Here is a 21,262-nt window from a genome sequence, read left to right as displayed (position 1 = left end):
AATTGAATTTGCTTAGGACTGGCAGCCAGATGGACAGTATTAGACACAGACACCCTCAGTTAAATCATAAAGCAAACAAGAGCATCAGGAGCTTGTCGGCACCATCCGTTGCATCTAGTATCCGTGGGAGTCAGAGGCCTGCTGCATTCAGATTTTAACCCCCGGCAAGGCAATGAAGAGAAGCGACTTTTACCTTTGGTCCTGCAACACATTTAAGGGACTGCTGAAACTGAATCAAGATATCAGAAGAGGTAAAACCCACCTGGCAGATGAAACCAGTAGATGAGCACTGCCGAACCCAGAGACTGAATTTCCTCTTTTTTCTCTTGCGCAGCTCCCTCTCTGTGCACGTGGCAATGAAAACAGGATCCTCGTCAATCAGGGGCTCATGTAGTACCTGCAATTGGCAAGAAAAGAGGGGATCAGGGGGAGAAACACAAGAGTACATGATTGCTGAAAAAATTGTGCTTTAAATTTTTCCAAGGAAATACAATCCCTGCACTGTGCTTGTGCGCACCACCTCATACAAAGAAGCAAACCCACTTTTGTTCAATACTACCATCCAACAAAACTCAAAGCCTGGCCGGGCACGCTCCATTGTGGATGGCTGCTCTACACGTGGTTTGCTAACATTGCAAGGCATGGCTCTCACTTCTCACTATCAGCTACGGTTCAACATCCCTCCAAAATGAGGTGAGGGGTGGGGGGTGGGGATTGTTAGCAGCATTCTTCTCCAAGCTTCATCATCAGCTTCATCTTGTTTGGCAGATGTCTTAAACCTAATCATCCCCTACAATACATTCTAAGGTACACTCCCTGGTTACAGCAAAGGAAAACACACAGCAAAGGGGGAGAGAAGTTAAGAAAGAAAAAGATCTTTGCTGCTGCCACTTAGGGAGGTGATAAAGAGATAGAAAACATTTTTCCTGGTGGCAGCAGCTTCAGGGAAGCCTCTCTTGCCTTAGGAGATGAAAAATTTGACAAAAGGAGACAAAACATAAAGGACCAGAGGCAGGAATAGAAAAAGACAAGGCAGACTGGAGCAAGTGATGAAAATCTGTGGAAGTGAAGAAATTTCTGCATTGTGCAGCCAGTGGATATGAGTGGCTCCCTGTTCCTTATAGCTGTTTTATTATACTTCTTTCCATTGATTAGGTTTTACACTATGGAACAGCACTGCTACCTCCTTGCAGCTCACAGGTAGCTGTACATAACATACACATCCCTGACTGCATGGTGAGTTGTCTAGCAAGTCACTTGTGAGAGTATAATTGCTTGGAAACTGTTGAAAGGCCTCAGCTGATGAATGCTGACCAAATTCAGACATCTACATCTAAATCAGAGCAAGTCACTGCAGGCTCCCCTCCTAGTACATGAGGGGAAAGCAGTCCCAGCAGGCCAAAATTCATACCCTTTTAAAGCCATGTGTAAAATAAGTCAGATGGGTTACGATCGTCTTTTCCAGTGACCATCACCCCAGAAGACAGGCTGAGATACAGGTATCCACAATGCAGAGGCTCTCACCCTGAGACCGACCCTTTCCACATCCGCATGTGCGCTACTTTGCGCACAACTGCACACAGCCTGCGGTGGAAATGTGAACAAAGCTGCATTAAACCTAGGAGCAATGCTTGCAGAAGGGATGTGGTGGGTAAGCAGTTAAGCACCAGTGATGAACAGCTGCTGGCCTCCTGAATACAAGATGTTTGTTGAACACCACTCTGTCAGCCCAAAATAGGCACCCGTGCCCTCCCCACGCAGGGGCGGCTGCACACTTTCATTTATACGCACTCCACTTCTTAACGGCTCATAAAACATTCACAGGACCATCTGAAAGCACTCTTGTGAAATGTTCAAATTATACACCAAAATGCAGATGCAAGCAAGGAGAGCTGCACACAAAGCTATTTATTCTTAAAGCTGCAGCTGCCTCATTTCCCCACTGGAGCCAAATCCTCTTCCTCTCTCGAGGTCCACATGAAACACTGCTCTTCCTTTCCGATCACCACCTGGGGCATTTCACACTTCCGCCTCAGGGAATTCTGACAGCGTTTTGCAAATACTAACCGTGCCCTCATTCTTTTTTTCCCTTTCTGCCTCTTCCATGCAGAGGGGAGGACTACATCCCTTGGGATGGGGCTGGATACACCGTTAAGGATTCCTCAGCTTCTGGAAAGGCTCTCTTATCTGCCAGATCCCACTGAGTGGTGTGCTTCAACTGTCACAATCTCCCCCGCTGTAGGATGGGAAGCAGCAGAAAGAAAAGACTGTATAGCATCACTTGAGGAAATTTTTTTACCCTCTGTCATTAGCTCAGCTCCCTCCTCTGCACCACAGCACCAGCTCTCCTCGCAGCAGCTCTACTGCATCCTGCTTACCCTTTGCACCCCTTCTGCCTTAGAGAAGGCCTGTCAGCCTTAAATTTAGAAAGCAAATCTGAATTTTGAAAACCTCTCCCCATCTTCCTCTTCTCCCTGCCCACACTCAGCCCTGCCTTCCCTTAGGATCCAGAGCTTCCCCTCCTTTCCCCTATCCCTAATATTTAAGTCATTCCATTTCTCCATAAGACCTCCAACACTCCACCAAAGTCCCTACTTAACTGCTGGGAAGAAGGAATGAAAATGGAAACAAGGCAGGGCAAGATTTGCTGTTGCTGTAAAGAGGGAATGTGGACAGGCAGGGAAACTGAAATAAAAACCCTGGAGCTTGCTCTTCTTGCTTCCTCCAGAGAGGGTGGAGAGACAAGCGTTGTCACCCCTCCATGTGCAACCACTGCTTCAACAGCTGTAAAGGACTTTGCAAGCAAGGCACCCTATGGGCTGTGCCTGCTGCTGGAACAGCTGATTCCCATCTCACTTTCAAAGGGGGCAATTTGTTGTTTCTTGCACTTACATGGTTTTATTTTTTCCAAAGTTTGTTGCCACTGGCAGTGGTCACTCCTTTTAGTTTGTTTGCCCTCCTCCATTCTCAGTCTCCTTGCTCCTCCTGTAATCTCAAATCCATCTTTGCCAAATCCCCATGCAAAGTGGTATTTGTTCCCTCCCTATTCCCCATTCTTGCTATCACTGCAATATCTGCTTTTCCAAGAGTGAGCTTACTGTCCCCATGACATAGTCTTTTCTGCTTCTCATTTTCCTAGATAAAAATCTGCTTTCAGGCTTAATTGACTCCTACACGTATTCCTGGCCGCCTCTTCACCATCTTTGACTCACTCCCCAAGCCCTCCTCTCTTCTTATTCTGACTTCCTTTGATGCAAGCTATCTTGTGAATTTCTTCACAGAAATCATCCCCATTTTCTTCTCTTAAATCCCCAGTTTTGTTCAGGTCTAAGAAGCTCCTCACCTAGTGGCTTTGCTCCCCCACAGCTATCCCATTGGGGTTTTTTTATCATCTTTATAGACACCCTCATCCCTGCTAGATCTTCTTGCTAAGCTTTCACTCTTTGTTTTCCCCTCAATAGGTATATGCACTCCAAGGGGTGGAGTCCTGTCTTGGAGTCTTGCCTCTCCAGCAATTGCTCCATCTCACATCTTTCATTCACTGAACAAAGCAGCTAGCCACTGTCAGGAGTGTCTATCTGCCTTCTCCATTTTAGATAATCTCCAAAGCTTTTTCCACTCCACAGTTCCACCCAACCTGCTCTTACAACAGCCCAAATAGGCTTGTGGGCAAAGCCCAGAGCCACCAACTCTTCTGTACTTGGACTTCCTGGATTCCATTGCCTTAGATAATGAACCAACATGTCCTTGAGATAGCTCATCTTCTCTTAGTTCCATGGCCATCCCCAACACAGGCTGTCTCTTCACCTGGTCCCCTGGAGAAACTGCCTCAGCTTGCCTTGTCTCTGGCTTTTGGGGGGTAGCATCCAGTTGCAAACACAGTCCCCTGGGTAACTGCACCTGTATGTACAGATTCAGCCATTGCTTCTGCATTAGTAGCTTGTGCTTCTGCTTCTTTGCTCCAAAGCTCCTCCTGACTAAACTAAATTCTCTGCTAGCACCTGACATCTCTCCTCGCACATCTAGCTGTCAGTTCTACTTTTATTACGCCACATCTCCCTTCCCTTAAGATAACCCCTTACTATCTCCTTTTTTGGTCATTGCAGACATCCCTCTCTTCCTGCTGCAGATCTCACCGGCTAGTGAACCTGAATGTCAGTCTTTACCTACAACTCCCTGCAAGGTCTTCTGAGCCAGGCAGCGTCTGCATTTTCCATGCTTTCTGAGTAACAGCTCTAAAATGTTACTTATTTTAGAGTAACAACCCATCCACCCAGTAAAGTTTTCATCCACGTCTATAGTCATCCTGCTACAGTTTTCTTTTTGGCCTCAACAGAAGGCAATCCTGCCCTTTCCCTGCTGGAAAGCCATTCTCCTAGTCCATCATACTGGCCACATCACTTATCTTTGTTTCTCTCTGATAGCTGTCCTTCTCCAATATATCAGTCAATTTCTGTCTCTTCACTTTCAAAGTCCTGTTTGGCCTATCCACATTTTACTGATCCTCTTTGCTGTCATTCAAAGGTTAACTCCCACCTCTGATGGAGCCGTGATTTCATGCTCCTCTGACCATTTGTTCAGTCTTCAATCGACTCTCTTCAAAGAAAAAAAAAATCAGTTCTTACAGCACTCCATTAAATTTAAAAATAGCAATAAAGGTTCATTTTCTGCTGTCAAACTCTCCCTAAAAATCAGAGGCTCAACCAGCTAAGAGCTACAGGACATCAGAAATTTACCTTGCTATTCAATATTCTTATTGCTCCTCTGTCTGTCTTTCTCTTGCTCCATGTCTTCTACTTGGCTGATGCCCTCTGCATACTTACGTCTTTGTGTTACACTCACAGAAGCCCTAACACAGAACAGTCCTGGTTTGGGATCAGCACCCTCACTCACAAAGAATAATTTTGAAAACAGGGAAACAGATACAGAGGTGTGATTTGAGCAAGATCTTATGATTTGGGTATTTGGAAAATGCCCAATACCAAATCAACATTTAATCACAAGGACACAAAAAAGCTACGAGCTGCTGAGCCTGGTTTTGCCCCTCTGTTTTCAGAGAAGCTGTTGCCTAATGCTGTGAGCTGGTTTGGAAGAACTATGTTGAAACTGCTTAGCTATGCCCTACGATACCACCAAGAGCGAAACACAGACAAGCTCCCTGGTAACTGGCCAAACTTTAGCACCATGCCTTTGCAGAGGTTGGAGTTATGTCTCTCTCTTTGCCAGGGAGTTCACTCCTGCCTGAGGTAAGGTCAGCTGGGAACACTGGCTTAAGTCGTTTCACTGGGCAGATGCAGAATGGTTTGGTTCCAAGATGCCAAAGAGAAGGTACTTTGGAGGGAGAGGGAAGAGGAGAGTGCCCAGAGTTGTGCTCCTGACCTCTCCCACGCTAGTCGGGCAGCCAGAGACAACAATCCTGTCTAGTCGCATCCCACTGACAAGCATATAAATACTCAGCAGGCACAGAAGGATATTTGAGCAGTGATGTTATTCTCCTGAGCTCCTCTGGTTTCTGGAATTCAGTGTATATCCTTGGCAGGTGAGTGCCCTTGAATTTGTTGCAGTATACCTCCTGAGCTCAGACAGGGCGTCCTCCCTGTCTTCAGGCTTGCACTTGCAGACAGCAGCACAGCTACAAAACTAAGCAGCAAAGAGACAACACTGAGTCCAGGAACAGACCCAAAACTCCACCTCTTGTTGCTCAGGTAGAGGCAGCAGTTACTTATACAGAAGGTGTTGGGGAGGGATAGGATGCAGAGAATATTCTTGTCATTCTGATCCAATCTAGGTCAGAACACTTCTTTTTTTCCCCACTTTGGAAATTGAAGCTAGCACTGCTGATACACAATTATAATGTTCTGGGCTTTCAATACCTTCATAAGCTGGAGAGTAATTATTTCCTTTTGTTTGCTCAGTATATTTAGCAAAATAATTATAATTCACTAGATTCTTTTCTTTGGTTTCGTATATTGGCATAGTTCTCTCTCCCTCTGTTTCCTTTCATAGAAACTGTGGTGTCATTTTTGCATGCATATTTTTGGGGTCTACACATGAGAAAAAAAACCCTAAATATTTTCTCACAGAAATTCCACTTAATCTTTTCTAGCTCTCCAAAAAGAAAAGATCAAATCTATAGAAGAAATAACTGTGAAGGCAATGCCTGCTGGGTGCAGACTGTCTGCTCTGTCCATAGGGGTGAGTTAAACATGGCACCTTCCCAACCTGTGTCCTCCAAATCCACACCGCCCGAGGAAGAAAGCCAGTAACAAGTCTACCTTACAAGCCCAAACAGCCCTACTGCATTCAACAGCAAGGAGCCCAAGTCATTCCTCTGCTCGATGCCACTTACAAGACATTAGCTTAAAGCTTGAGCAGCAATCACAGCTCAGGCACAAACCACACAGATTCCACAAGACTCGTGTTTAAGATACAGGCATACCTTAAGCAACAAATCCATTTTGAACTTGGGATTCCAGGTATCACTGATTACAGAAACCTGGGCCCCTCTTCCCAAAACACTTTCAGAGGCAGCACATCCAAAAGCCCATCTGAATGGGTCTTTCCCCTTTTCTTTTCCCTTTGTTTCTGTGCAACTGGGTTATTATTTTTAATTATTTCTATTATTTCTCACTGGGCCTGACATTCTGGGTTTGATGTTTACTGCAGTCTGCTAATCTGCCCTCAAAACAATTTCCAGGGAGAGGTCTTTCCTGCTCTTTTGAGCAGATGGGGTCCATGTCTCTTGAGACAGGAAGCCTACAGCCCTGATGGCACCCAGGAGGATGTTAGGCACAAGGCTTCTTTCGAGAAGAGGCCTGGAACATCCCCCAGTAGGCTACCGGCACTACACTAGAGTATTTTTAACAACAGATTCAAAACCTTTTTCTCTCTCACAGATTTATTTTTGAAGTTGTATTTTAGTGCTCTTTGTTCCGCTCAATACCACTGAAACATGCTGTATAGAAGTTACTGACGTAAACATTGGCAAGGCAGCAGACAAGTAGAGGGGGAAGGAAGAGAATTGGGCTGTCACCACTTCTTTCCCCCTATTTTTTTTTTGTAAAGTAGCATCTCCTTACCAAGCTCAGCACAAGCACATATTTGCTTGTGGAGATTTAGATGTTTTGCCACTGCAAACAGGATGCTACAATTTTGTCAATTCAGTTCTCAAACCTTGCTCAGGAGCAGGGAAGGGAGAAGGGATATACATGCAAATCAAGTTTTATCCTTTAATGGATTTGCACTCACAGCATGTCCCACAGCACACCATTATAAGCATTTACATTAGACACAGTGATCACATTTCTGAAGCCTTTATCTTCCGCCCATTGAAGTCAGTGGCCATAAGGATTAGATTTCATATCTTAATGAGAGCTCAGTCCCAACAATGCCGTGTCTCTCGCTGCCTGTTTTGTCTTGATGGAAATGCAACTTGCTGGCATGGCTTAGCGAGAACACTCCTCCCTTCTCTACTGTAACAGCTTTTAATACAGCTGTGTTGTCCTGAATTATACAGGTATGATTTTTATTGTCTATAAAATAGAAAAAACCACCTGTAATCACTCTCAATTTATTCTAGGCACACTTCAATGGATGCAATGCATCTATGTGTTCATTAATTTTGTGCAGTGGGTAAAAGTGTGATGCTTCAGAGGGGAAACAGGAAGAAGAGGACGACGGTCACAACACCCTTTCCAAATGTCTAGGTGAAGTCTTTACATTCTGTAAATGGAGAGTTGATTGAAAAGTTATTTCAAGCAATAACATATTTCATGCTTATTCTTTTTAATTTCCAGACTTCTAAACATGACTAGTAGCAACAGCTCCAAAAGGAGATAATTTATACCAGAACAAAGTTTAAATAGCATATGATGAATATTATGAAAATATTTCTTTGCACTTAAAAAAAAAATTGTTCAACTGTACAGCTGTGGTCAGACAACCATCAGCTACATAAGTTTCTAATATTTAGGTCCTTAAATTGTCTGCCCAGTCTACAAAGCAGCGTCCCTACAAAATGGCATTCTGCTGTACCCCTAATTGTATCTGGAAATGAAAATTCCAGATTTCATTCTGGAATGAATGCCAAAGTCCTGTTTACTTTTATTCCTGGTAGTCTAGAAATATTTTCAGTTCAGCGACACTTTGGTTGCAAATCCACTTATCAATAAGTTTTTCCATAGGAGCATCACCCATCATTAAAAAACAGGGCTGGCAAAAGGCACAGGCAGTGCTGCTGAGGGCAGCTGACAACCACAGTGAGCAAAGGCGTGCGCCTGCCCCCCCTTCCCCCCCCACCGCTTATTTTCCCTTTCCCCAGTCATGAGGAGGTAGCATATGACAAGCACCTACTGCTAAGGTCAGGGCTGGTCACTCCTAGCAAACTCCGCTCCTGCGTCCAAACCCTCTGCCTGTCACAGGAGCAGGTACAGGTTTTCCCTCCAGCCCAGCTGCACCAGCTCTGCCCTTTCCACTCTCCCTCAAAGGAGCAGCCCACAACCTCCCACTCTCAGGACCGCAAAACCCAGCTGTGCCAACCTCACTGAGAAGTCTCCAGGCTTGTTCAGACCACTAAAGCAAGCAACCCCAGCTCGGAGAGCATCATTCCTATTGAAACACGCCAGGTACCTGCACCACAGAGCTGTAAATCAGACGTTGCTGAGCACTTGCATAGGACAGTGCTGCTTTCTCTCACGTTTCATGGAGGCGCTGCAGCATGGCTTCACACTGTGAAGCCCCAGCTCTTTCTTCAGGCAGCTGTGCTCTGCACTTTCAGTCACAGTGAGACAACCTAGAGCACGTAGGTTAGATTTTATCTGCCAACAGGTTAACTCTTACCTGGGCTTGCGAAGGTCTGAAAGCAGAGTCAAAGCCATTCTGCAGAGAGTCCAGAAAAGGCTGGATTTTGTAGAGGCCATGCGTTGTCTGGCTCGAGCGGAAGGCCACAATGTGGAAGTATTTCAGGATCTTCTCAAACCGTGATTGTGTCATGATAAGTGCAATGCTCTTGTTGCTGTAGAAGCCGCTGCTCCAGATGCTGAGAACAGACTCACAGTGGTGGATGCTGGTTGATATCATGTAGCCTAAGAAGGCCTTCATTTCTGTCAAGGTGACGTCAATCCAGGCATCGTCACTACCGAACCTCTCCTGGTATTTCTTGGCATACATGTTGGTTTGGACCACCATATTCTTTAGTACGTTGTCAGGGACAAAAAGTTGAAAAAAGTCCATGGCACTGGCAGTCAGAGGCATTTTTCGTGTTGGACCTAGGACAAAAGCGAAAAGGGAAGATAAGCTCCCTCTGATCATCACAAGGCACGTCCAACACCAGCAATTTAAAGCAGGATTAACTTCCCTAAAGCAGGAAAACAAGGCCAAAGCGATGGCATGTCAGCTAATTCCTTTGAAAGTACACCCACTGTCTGACAGATCTTATCAGGAAACCTCCCCTCCTATATTCTCTGTCTTCCTCCTGTATGATACAAATACAACACACTGAATAGTTTTTTCCTCCACTCTGCACACTCTTTGTAGCATGCAGGTCTGTGAGGCAGCATGCATTTAATTTTTCCACTTACACACTATCTGTACCTTTTACCCTCAGCAGCTGTTTTGGCCTTTTTCTGCATAGTCTTTTATTTGTCCATATGCATGTCAAAGCCATGCTTTCCTCAAAACACCCAGAAAAAAGGTGTCTGAGCCCTCCAGAGAGGGAGTGCTGCCCCCATCACAGCTGACACGATTCCTGGGCACTAGAACCTGATCCCACCTTTTCTTTTGCACCTCCTATTCCTGCCCAGTTCATTGTTATTAATCCTGTGACTTTCAAATCTGCTTCTGTTCCACACACAGAGCTGTGCAGATCATGCCTATGGGCTTTTGAGTTCTGTGTCTCTGCCACCACGTTGGAGCCTTAGCCTGCACTCCGACATCGCCAAGAGAGCACATTAACCAGAACAAGTCAAAGACACCATGTGGCCTGTGTCGCTGTCCCACGTCACAGGGAATATTTTTAGCATTACAATGCACATGCTGGTCCTCTTCTTCCCATAATGTAATAAGCCTTGCAGTCCCATGCTGTCATTACTCTAGCTTTTCACTGATCTTGTACCTTCTCTGCTACATTCAACTCTTCCGGGGCGGGGGGGGGGGGGGGGGGGGGGAAAAAAAGGAGGCTCTAAGGGTTGGCAGCACTGTATCAGTGTAACAAGGTTATCTGGTCAGACACCAGATTACATTAAGCCAAATTAGGAACATCAAGCCTGCAATACCAGGGACGCAGACACCAGTCCTTACAGCCCTCTCTCTCCCCTAATCTCTTCCATGAGCTAATTAAGCTCCATTTTAAAAGAGAGTTTTTCATGCTCCCACCCTGTGGCAGTGTTTTAGTCACCAGGGAAGGGCGACGGAGCCAGGGACATTCTCTCTTCTCCTAGAGAACCAGTGAAAATCAATACACCCGAGAGGGGCAGCATGGACAAACCCAACGGACGGGGCAACGCTTAAGAGCAGTTCTACATCTCTGTGCAAAAGATGGTGTCGTGTTCGTAACCCTAAACTAGGCGCTGGATCCAATAAATACTGCGTCTTAGTTTTAACAACCTCCCTTCGGCCTTGGGACTGTCTGAACAACACTCTTCCTGATGAAAAGCAGGAGGCACGCAGCTGGTCATTTGAAGTTCTACCTAACAAGAGTGAGTCTTCCTCACACTACGTGGCTGCTGGGATCTCAGCATCAGCTCTCCCAGCTGAATCAGAGCATGAGATTTGCTATTCTGTGATCTGGCTCTGCAAAGATCCACTAACATGTTGGTCAGGTCACATTCTCCATTACCCCTGTATCTCAGCTCACATCCTTGGTTACACCAACAACCATAGCTTGCAGAAATTTTGCATGAAACAGTACTACGAGGAACTATACAAACACTGTGACTGGACTTGCTCTTAAGCCTTAATGTTTGGGTGCACTCTGGTGAACTCAAGCTATTAGAAGGACAGCAAAAATAGCACCAAGACATTGAAACAGTGAACCTTCAGCTTGCAAAGAATGCCAAGAAAGCCAACAAAAGTGGATTTTTTTTTTCTTCCCCAAGTGCAGTGGAGAAAGAAACATATATTTGAAGATTACTTTCCAATTTTAATTTGTGAGATTGAGAAACTGGAACTGAAACAGTTCAGTTGAAAGCACGTTCCTCTATATAGCAAGACCAGACTAAAGAGCCCCACACAAACCACGTTCTGGTAAAGACAGAGCAGAAAATTTCAGCTTAAATGATAAAATGTCTTAATTATCAAGTGAAAACTGTGGGGCTAGAATAGCTATACCTACTTAACCTTAACTGCTATCGCAATAATAAAGCCTCTTAACAAAGAGTTCTCTTCTTTTGATCAGGAGATTTATATTCTGCTAGCACCTGCTAGACTGTCAGAGCTGACATAAAATGCTCTACAAATGATTCTGTATGAATGACTTATAGAATATCACTTCTTTCTTCCCTGCAACTTAATCAAGTTTTGACATTCTACAGTAGATATGGCTTTCTGATAACAACACATAGTTATACAGGAAGCCTCGAGCAGCTACTGAATTCAACTCCAGTGCCCAGACAACCTTCCAGGTAGAGCACAGAGGTAGTTTTTAAATTCTTGCCTTTAGAAGCAGAAGCTAGGAGTGGGGGTAACATTTTAAATCTTGCCTACAACAACCAAAATGCATCCATAAAGCATCAAGTCTTATGAAGTGAAATATGTTGATCTTGAGACAGGCAGATATGGACAATAGGTATGTGCCAGACTCCATCTTTAGGAAGTCAAGAGCAGTCAGAAGCGCAAAAAGGTACTTTTGTACATATACCTCTACTTGTTTACCTTGAAAAGTAATTATGGAAGACTCCCAGGTATACTGGATAGGACAATCCTGTCTTACCCAGCAGTCCTGCTCCAGCTGCACAGAACCTCCTATCTGCTCTCCTTGAAATAAATATGCAAGATCTGTATCCCATTTGCCATGCAGAACCCACAGAGCTCTAAAAAAGTGAGCTGAATCACTTTCTGACTCAAACATCAACCTAATTGTTGACTAAATATAATTCTGAAAGCCCCTGCATAATCTCATTGTCTTAAAAACCAGCCTTTATTGCCAAAGTGAGCACAATTGATTCATAATTTACTGGTATGCAATAAAACAAGAGTGACATTGAATCTCTGTAGGAAGATAACTGAATTTTTAACATGAATTGGGTTTTGCACAGTTAATGACTAGTCTAAAATAAATTATTGAAATATGAATTTCTAAGTACACAAATATATCCCATGTATAGAGCCAACTGCGAAAGAAACCTAAATAGTGAATTTGCACTTTTTAAGGATTTTTACATTGACTTAAATGGCATTTACCCAGAAAATACTAATATCAAAAGATTCAGTATTTGATACATGCACCGTTTACCTTTCAAACCTTTACTCAGTCAAATAAAATAGTGGCTTTGCCTAGTCTTCCATCCCCAGAATGAATATACAATTATGCCTGTAAAATTCAGATTTTTCCTCCCTCCTTCACCCTAACGTGTGTGTATGGAGAATTTATGTGTTTACATAGGGGTTTTTTTTTTTTTCTTTAAAAACCAATCAGGATTTACAATGCAAGTTATAGAGTCAGAGCACAACAGCACTCTTGGAGTTTCCAAACATGCAGGTAGACCCAGCGGTGTGTGCGCACCCAGGGTGGGGACAGGGCTCTATTGAATAACCTCTGGCTGAGCAGCACACACACCAGCACTAGCACTTTGGGCTTGCTTAAGTGACTTTGTAGAACATGGAAAATAACATAAACTTCCTTTGTTTTAACAAAACGTGCACACACAAACTCTCCTTCTTCCTTCTCACCCTGTCTACCAGCAAAAAAACTTACCTGTGCAATCAGCAGCAACTACCTTGCAAGTCACTACTGCTACTAGAACCTATTTTGGCCAAGTTCATTGCATTTTCTGTTTTGCACTCAGAAGGAATGTCTCCCCCAAAGCCATAGCTATTTAAACTGTAATAAAAACTCAAAATAAATGAAGAAGCTAAGCAGGGAAAGCCATTTCTGTTTCCGTACTGAGATACGTTTGTGGAGCAGAGGCTGGCACCTCGCCCTCAGACTGTGTGCATTGCAGAGCCCATTTTGGCTCAACTCTGCTCAGGGCAAACTGCAGCAGCCTCGCTGGGTCCGATGCCTAGTGAGAGAGCAGGCTGCATGCTCAACTTCTCAGCAAACATACACACTGCAGAAAAAACAGAAAGATTTAAGAAAAAGTTCACATGAAACTTCTGTGAGACCACCCCTCAGGCAGCCCCTGTGCGTCCTCCTACATCTCTGGTCTTCTCTCTCAGATGGGTCCCCATCAGTCACATTCCTCCTACTGCTCTGATCCCACCAGTGTTTCTAGCCTTCCTTACTGAGCAGCACATTAGGAGAAGGAGGAAAAAAAAAAAAAAAGAAAAGAACAACTCCAAGTGAATTAACAGTTTTTTCCTTACTTAACTGGTTTGCAGGAATAAGTAATTTGAGCACATTTTTAATAGGTTAATTTATCCTTTTCCATTTTTCCTGTTCTGATTATCAGCCTGTTATTTAGTAGCTCAAGAGTTCACAGACTCAGAATAAAAGATGGAAGGTTTCAAAACCTACTGTAATCTATCAGCGCTTACAACATAACATACAAATCTTAAGGAGGTCAAAAGCATTGCCATTTTGGGCAAGATAAATCAGATGTGTAAGAAAATGCAGTGGAAAAAATTTCTCCTTTTGCTCTGCTGTACAAAAGACTTAGTGCTCTCAAAGTGTAACCAAGGTTCATGATAAAATATCCCGTTACCTTGACAGGCCCAGGTATTATCATATGTATGCCAATCCAAATTGCATGGTTGGAAACAAGCCTTGTACAGAGCTAATCCAGGGTTGACATTGAAATTAATTTAACTTCATTAGCAACTGCGCAGACTCCAATACTCCTGAATCAGGCGCAGGAGTGGCAGAGGCAACAGTTTAAGAATTTAGAAGTCATTTTATTGTCCTCTTTGAGCAAAAATCTAACAATTTATAGTCACGCATGAGGATAGCACATTTAGGTATATTATATACAGATACATACCTAAGAAAAACCCATCCAAAACCTGTTACTTTTTGGCAATTGGGAAGTATTTTCTCCTCTGACATATGGCACAGCTTTCAAAGACCAGGGTTTGAAAAGCCAAATAACTCCTCCTTCCTAAGTCTAAGTAATTAGAGACTGTTTTATATTCCTGAGAAGTTACCTTTCCAAAAGTATACATGATTTTTGGGTCTTCTTTAGAACACATAAAAAATGCTGACAGAAATTTTCTGTCAGAAAATACACATTTATCAAAGAAATCATGATGTTTTCATGGAAAGTGTCAATTGATAAAATATGACAGTTTAAACAATTTTTCATCTTTCTCAATGAATAGAGACCAATACAAAGAGCTGAAAAAATATCAACAAAACCAATGTTTGAATATTTCCCAAGTGAGATTTTTCAAAATTTTGGTTTCACACTAAGTTCCCGCACGTAAGCTTTGGAAGCACTGGAGCTTATTATCTGGCTTGCCAGAAAATCAGTTTTCATATCAGCTCTATTCTAAATGGACTGGAAGAAGCGTACATCAGACCATTCTCAAACCATAGCCAGTTTGACAGCATTATGACAAGCCTGTCAAGACAGCTTGAAGTAAGTGCATGTAACAGTTCTTTTCTGCATTTTATTCCAGTTTATTTCAGACACTGCGCTCTCCTGTAGGAACTGGGCAGCAAGTATCCAGGTCTTTAATGCAGGATATTACGCTGCATGTATTTTGTTCATCTTCATTAAAGAAAACAACCAAAGCTTCAGTGACAAATCTACTTTGTCAAGTCAAAGGAGTCATCCTAATTTATACCAGCTATGGTTCAGACTAATATTTTAGAGCAAGAAGATGTTTGCATTTGCTATTTTGGTAGATTAATCTTATTTTCCTTTAGGATTGCCTAGCACAAGAATTCTATACCAATGATCAAAACATGATCCATACTGTGGAGTTGCTGGGAGCTCAGAGCCAACCTACAAGGATGCAATGAGAAAAACCAACACCTCCCAAACAGGCACTGTATTGGCTTTCTTACATGAAAAAGAAGAAACTGGACATAGTCCTTCCAAAGATGGTTCTCTTCTAAGACTGTAAGGGCCCTCTCAGCAGCACATGCTTCAGGGTAAGTTTTTACTAGGTCACCTTCAGAAACATGGAGCACCAAGAACAACACTGGGATGCCAAGGGTAAAGGATTTTGGCTGTCACTCAACAAGTTACCTCATGTGATAAGACACTGTCTGAAAATAGTTAAATTTCTGGGCATCTTCAGGGGACCACGCAGGCTTATGCCCTTCCCAGGGACCAGATGTATGCTGTGTCACCAACAGCACTAGTCTGAGAATGAGAGAGAGAGAGAGAGAGATGTTGTGGCAGTCTTCCATGGAAGTATAGCTTGTTGTAGATTTAACCCATGGCCAAAAACCATTTAATTAAGAGAGCATTTCTTTGTGTTTACCACCACGTTGTAAAACTACAAAGTCTTCAAGCTGCGACAAGTGAAGTAGAAAGAATAAAAAGCCCACTGCAGGTAATGTTGACACCTTTAATTATACACTTACTTCATTTCTGTGGTGAGATCGTACAACCTACTAATCAGCATTATCAACATCCAATGAAACTTCCCAAACACTGGTACAAGGTCTTCTGGTTAAAATAATCTAAAAGCGCCAAACACCTTAAAAGCGGCAGAGTCAATGCTGAAACAGTGCCATATAGTGTCAGCTGACACAATCCTTTGCACATTATTCATTTGGCTGTGGGACCGAATGTGTTTGTCCCCCGTCAGGGGAATTCCTGCTGCAGCAGCTTCCATGGCAATAGTCCACTGCACTTCCTTTTGTCATTGCAGTTTTATATTAACATTTTACTGCATTCAGCCATCAGAGCAGATTGTCTGCTCCTGGCAGTCTAACGGACACTGAGCATATCTAGCAGGTTAGAGACAACCATCAACATGCCGACTTCATACATCATCTGTAATACAGCTTTGGGTAGATCACAGAGCAGTTACACATCTGGCTGTAGGCACTGCTGTGCACATTTATGAAGTAACTCTACAAAGCAGCGTGGATAGTTTTATGTCAGCACAACTTGCATTACCAGCAGGGTGACCCTCGTAGCTAGATCCCAGAAGGTTGCTTTGGAATGGTCCCATGGTGGGGTGCCCACATCAGCAACTGTTGCAGATGCAATCCACCTTCACATCTTTCTCTTCTGGGCTCCTGGTCTGTTCTAGCGCACATTGCTCACAAATACCATTACCCACATGCAACTTGCTCCTTTCCAGCAATTTAAAATAAAAATCCACCTGTATAAGCATTAGCAATATTTGATATCAGGACCCTGCCTCCAAAGGGAGGCATTTTGTGTTTGAAGAAGGGAAAATAGCCTAGTATGTTTTCCAGGCAAATCATCAGGACATTTAATTTATCTTTTGTAAATAAAAGTCAATAAGCAAGTGACCCAACTAATGAGATGCTGAAAGCCTTCACATCAACTCCTACATTTACATACAACACACACACGCTCCACTGAAAAATGAACCTCTTGTTTTTGACCAAGTCTCATGAGGAAATGTTTTTCTGCTTTGTTCAAAAATTTATTATTAACAAAAAAAGAGAAAGAATATATCAGCTGGAAATCCAGACAGTTCAGTAAAGCATGAGACAACCTTTTCATGCAAGAACATTCATTTCAGTACAGAATCTCCTAATGATTCATCTCCAACCCACACAAGCTAAGGTAGCTACAGTACTGGTCTCTGCAATTGCCTCCTGGCAGCTACAGCTGCTTCCTGGAAAAGACAGAGAATAGTTGTTAGGGTAAGCACATAGTCCCCAAAATGTTCGATGCTCCTTCCCATGCACAGAATAAGCACCTACTGCTGCACCCACTTGGGAGAGGGTAATCAGCAGCCCAGCTAAGAGAGATCAGAAAACAGAATCTGCCCAAGGAAGTTGGTGCCAGGACCTCTATGGGGATGATATTCAGACTATTTTTCCAAACTTGCTTCCTTTGGGCTGTTCCAGCCTCCCTTGGATTTTACTGGTCTCTGTAGTAAAGCATGTCCATGCATGTCTAGGTGAGCCTCACAAACTGCCCAGGAAGACAAAGGCTTATCTGCTGTGCTCACCCCAGACTGGGAGACAAAAGAAGTCTCATCACTTTAGAGATCATAATAATTAAATAAATCAACACTTCAGTCACTGGCATCCTCATTTGAGGGCTGCACCACCTCTATCAGAGAAGATCATAACACATCTGCATTTACACAACTGCTTTTAAACTTGTAATTTTCCCACTTTATATTCTCCACGTTCCTCCCCAACACCCTCAAAAACCTTGGGACAAGCAGTTACAAACCACATGATCCTTGCTGGTGCATTAGGCTTAGGGGCAGAAGGAAGTCTAAATATTATCTTAGGACAGCTAAGAAGATGCAAGTGGAGGTCATATATTTGCAACCCTTGCTAGGGCGAGGGCTCCTTTATGCCTGCTCAGCATCACTTTGTATGCTGTTTTCTTTTTGCTCTCTTACTCCTGCCCCTCTTGTTAGACTGCCTTTTTCCATCCTTGTCCTGCCTGCCCTTAGATATGATCAGTGCCACAGGCTGTATGAACATCTGTACTCAGACCAGCCAAGCAGCTGGAAAGTTCAATAAATTACTTCTATATACCATGCATGTTAACATCCCTAATCCTCTTACCACATGCAGGATACATGATGCACTCCACAGCACTCCAACCGCTTAAGCTTCCTAATAACTCTTAAAACTCCACAACTTTCCAGTTTTAAGAAACCAGAGCATTTCTTCAAAGTGTAAAAAAAGTTGAAGTGCAATCGTGTGCAAAAAGGTGGATTTACTACTTGTACTGCCAGCGTTAACTCCAGGGTGACGCAGATGTGTTTACAAACCGCTGTACCCCCAGGGAAGGCTGTCAGGGAGTTGTATCTGCAGAGAGTGAGCCAGAAGCACAACTCTGAGCTGAACAGTGAAGTCAGAGCGGGATCTAGAAATAGCAGTCCCTCAGCAACACAGCACTGCTTCTGCAACCTCTGCCCAGCTACTGTGTGCAGCCAGCGTAACTGCTCAGCGCCTGGCAAGCCGGCTTCCCCCGCGGCCCGCACCACGCTGCACAGCTGCCAGGGCAGGAACCAGGCAATGGAACTAGGTTTGCAAAGACCACCATCACGTGTTTTCCCCCACAGCTTTTCAGGAGAGATGCTTTGTTACTTTGGAGGCAAAGTTTGTCTCCTCAAATACAGTCTTAGTATGGCTGCACTCTGATCAGGCAAGGAGAAGATTTGAGGTCATCAGACAGACATTGCTTACTGGTAGCCACCCCTCAGACCAGATCACAGCTACACCTAGAGAACATCTTCGTTCTTGAGGGCTGCCAACGTAGGAATCAATAAAATCTGAAAGACCCTGTAGGATTTAATCACTGTAACAACATGCCATGGCTTGTAAGAAGAGGAAGTAGCTTGTATCTCTCATATTGGACCTAGTAACAGCAGATATTTTCAAACTTCATCATATGCTCACATAAAAAAAATAATCAGTGCTGACTCAATATGGGGTCATATTAAGTAGTGGGGTGGAGGACAAAGCAATAAATCTTTCTGCTGCATAAAAACCAGGCCCAGACATCATTTCCTTGAGTCTGCAGGTATAATTATACAGTATGCACCTGCAAGGTAAATTTAAATTAGTAACATGGGAACAACCACTACAAAACATGTCCTTCTGTCTGCAAAGTGCCAAGTACTTCACATGAAGGCCTACAGAGGCTTCTGGGCATTATCACAACAGAACTAATAGCTTCCCATTCTGTAACCACAGATCAGGACATTTAGAGCTCAAGACATCAGTCACTGGAGCTTCACATTTCCTAGCAATATTCTTCCTGTTACAGAAGCAGCACACAGTCTTCACACTAGGATTCAGAACAGATCTTTGGATTACTATACCAGAGCTAAATCCTCCACAATTCGGGAAAAACCTCAGTCTGCAACAAAAGCCTGAGACTGATGAGAAGCCATAGGCAGAGTCAATGGCATGCTTAAGGCACCGTTTTACTAACATGGTAACAAGGAAGTTTCTAAGTGCATGTTTTTTGCTCTCTAAACCCTGGCCCAATGTCCTGTCCTGCATGCTGTTATCTACTTATAGATTGATTTTCTTAAAGGGAAAAGCTGTAAGCTGCCATTTTCATATCAGGCTGGTTTATGATTTCTTAATACAATGCAGGAGTGTATTTAGTCAGTGACAAGTAACTTGAAAAGTTCCCATTTAAATAAGGGCTGTGAATTTTGACTGCTGCTCAAAGACAAAAGTGGTGCTTCCCTTCCAAACTGCCTGCCCACCAAGCCAGAGCAAATAAATGTTTTCTGAGGTCAGGAACTGGGAGTCAGCGTCCCTGAATGCTTTACTCTGTGACTGATAATGCTCTGCTATCTTAGGGTAATCACATCTGTGCTTCTGGCTTATCCATGTCTCAGGTTCACGCTGGGACCTATGTCCTGTTTTCCTTTGCTCCATTCTGCACATTCCCAGCCTTCTCCAGCTGCTTGCTGTTGTCTAACCATGACGTTCCACAGGCTCCACTTCCCTGCTGCTTTCCCCACCCTTCCTCCTCCATTTTTGAGACACTGCCATACCTCAAAGTTTCCTGTTCTCCTGGCACTTTGCTTGAGTGATGAGATGAGGCTTATGTTAGTATGAATTCTTCAAGTCCACAACTGCTGTTTCTAAGGATACATGTTTTAAGACAAGGATTAGCTGTCAGATATAACAGGTGGTCAGCTGGATCACCGCTCGTTAGGACTGTGTCCAACTGTATGCTGTTCACTTGTAAGTCACAGAATGAAGATCTGCACCTGTGCCTGGCCAGCCTGTGGCTGCTCAAAAAAATAGAAAAAAATAGATGTCCCAACCCTCTCTGGTTCCTGTTCCACTCCTCTCCCTTGCTCTCAAGCACTGCCCCACGTGAATTAATTAACATAGGACTGATGTCGACAGTCATACCCTCCTACATAATTTTTCCATTAAACCCTTTCTGGCAAGGAATACCTGATTAGCAGGTAAGCACAGATCAAATGCCGTAACTACTGGTGAAGGAGGTCTGCCACTGGAGACTTATCTCCTTCATTTTGAAGACACCGTAATGTTACATGAGTGTGTTGAAGTTGCATTCCCTTCCTCTTACCCTACAAACCATAGGTATGAGCAAGCCACATCTACACCCTCTTCAATTGTTCCCAACATAGTAAAAGAAGCATTCAAAATCTAAAGTGTGAATCTAAGGATTCCAAATCTAAAAGGGTTACATACATATTTCTGCAAGCAAGCAAAGGCAGAAACGTTCTCTTCTGTACAGTCTATCCATCCAGCCCATCAAAATAAATTTAATTCCATGGCAGATGTGAAACAACTCACAGAGCTGCTGTTGCAAGTCCCTTTCTTGCCTTGGCCAGTCCTTGCTGGCAAGGAAATCTCTGACATCTGTGTAAAGACTCCTCTTTAGTGCCACATCAGTGTTTATCTAGCACCACAACATTTTCTACAAGGAAAACTCAATTCTCTATATGCCTCACATCCTCCACTTAAAAAAAGATGCAAACAATTGAGGGTTACTTAAGCAAGTCATTGCTCTCACACAGCAAAGGTCGTCTTCCCTTCATTGCGACCGACCTCAAAGCATCTCTACCTCTTTACCACTGCGTTTTCTAGAAAGCTGAGACCTCCCTTCATGCCCTCACTGAGATGCTGCCTCAGTTGGTGTTCATTTATCAGAAACCCCTGGTCAACTCGCTCTCCTAGAGAGACCAGCCTTTGCTCCTGCTCTTGCCAAGATAACAGCATTGCAACATCAGCATTAGAAACATTCTCATCTGTTTCCAAACCTTCTTCCATTTTCTGATTTGGTTTTATACACTCTTTGAATATGGAATCCCCCAGGAGAAGGAGTATCTGAGAACTGCAAGTTTTGATTGCTAAGTCTCTCCCTCCTCTCTTGGCTCTGTGTGTAGGAATAGCAAGGCAAATACAGAAGAACAGTATGCATCTCCACAGGGAGCCTCCTGCTTCCTAAGCCTTCCAGACTTAACTGCTAAAGCTGGTTTTATATGA

General features: G+C 43.6%; 1 protein-coding gene across 1 annotated transcript in view; it reads right to left on the bottom strand.

Moving 5' to 3' along the window:
- The window catches only part of PGBD5 (piggyBac transposable element derived 5), a 72,697-nt gene that overhangs the window by 34,556 nt on the left and 16,879 nt on the right, over positions 1 to 21,262 (bottom strand). The window contains exons 2-3 of the mRNA XM_054821724.1: positions 8,839 to 9,266; positions 263 to 397 (exon numbers count right to left, since the gene is read on the bottom strand). Coding sequence (XP_054677699.1) covers positions 263 to 397; positions 8,839 to 9,266 — 563 coding nt within the window. The remainder of the gene's footprint in view (positions 1 to 262; positions 398 to 8,838; positions 9,267 to 21,262) is intronic.

This window comes from Grus americana, chromosome 3 (assembly GCF_028858705.1).
Source record: "Grus americana isolate bGruAme1 chromosome 3, bGruAme1.mat, whole genome shotgun sequence".
NCBI lineage: Eukaryota > Metazoa > Chordata > Aves > Gruiformes > Gruidae > Grus > Grus americana.
This window is presented reverse-complemented; position numbering and strand designations above follow the sequence as displayed.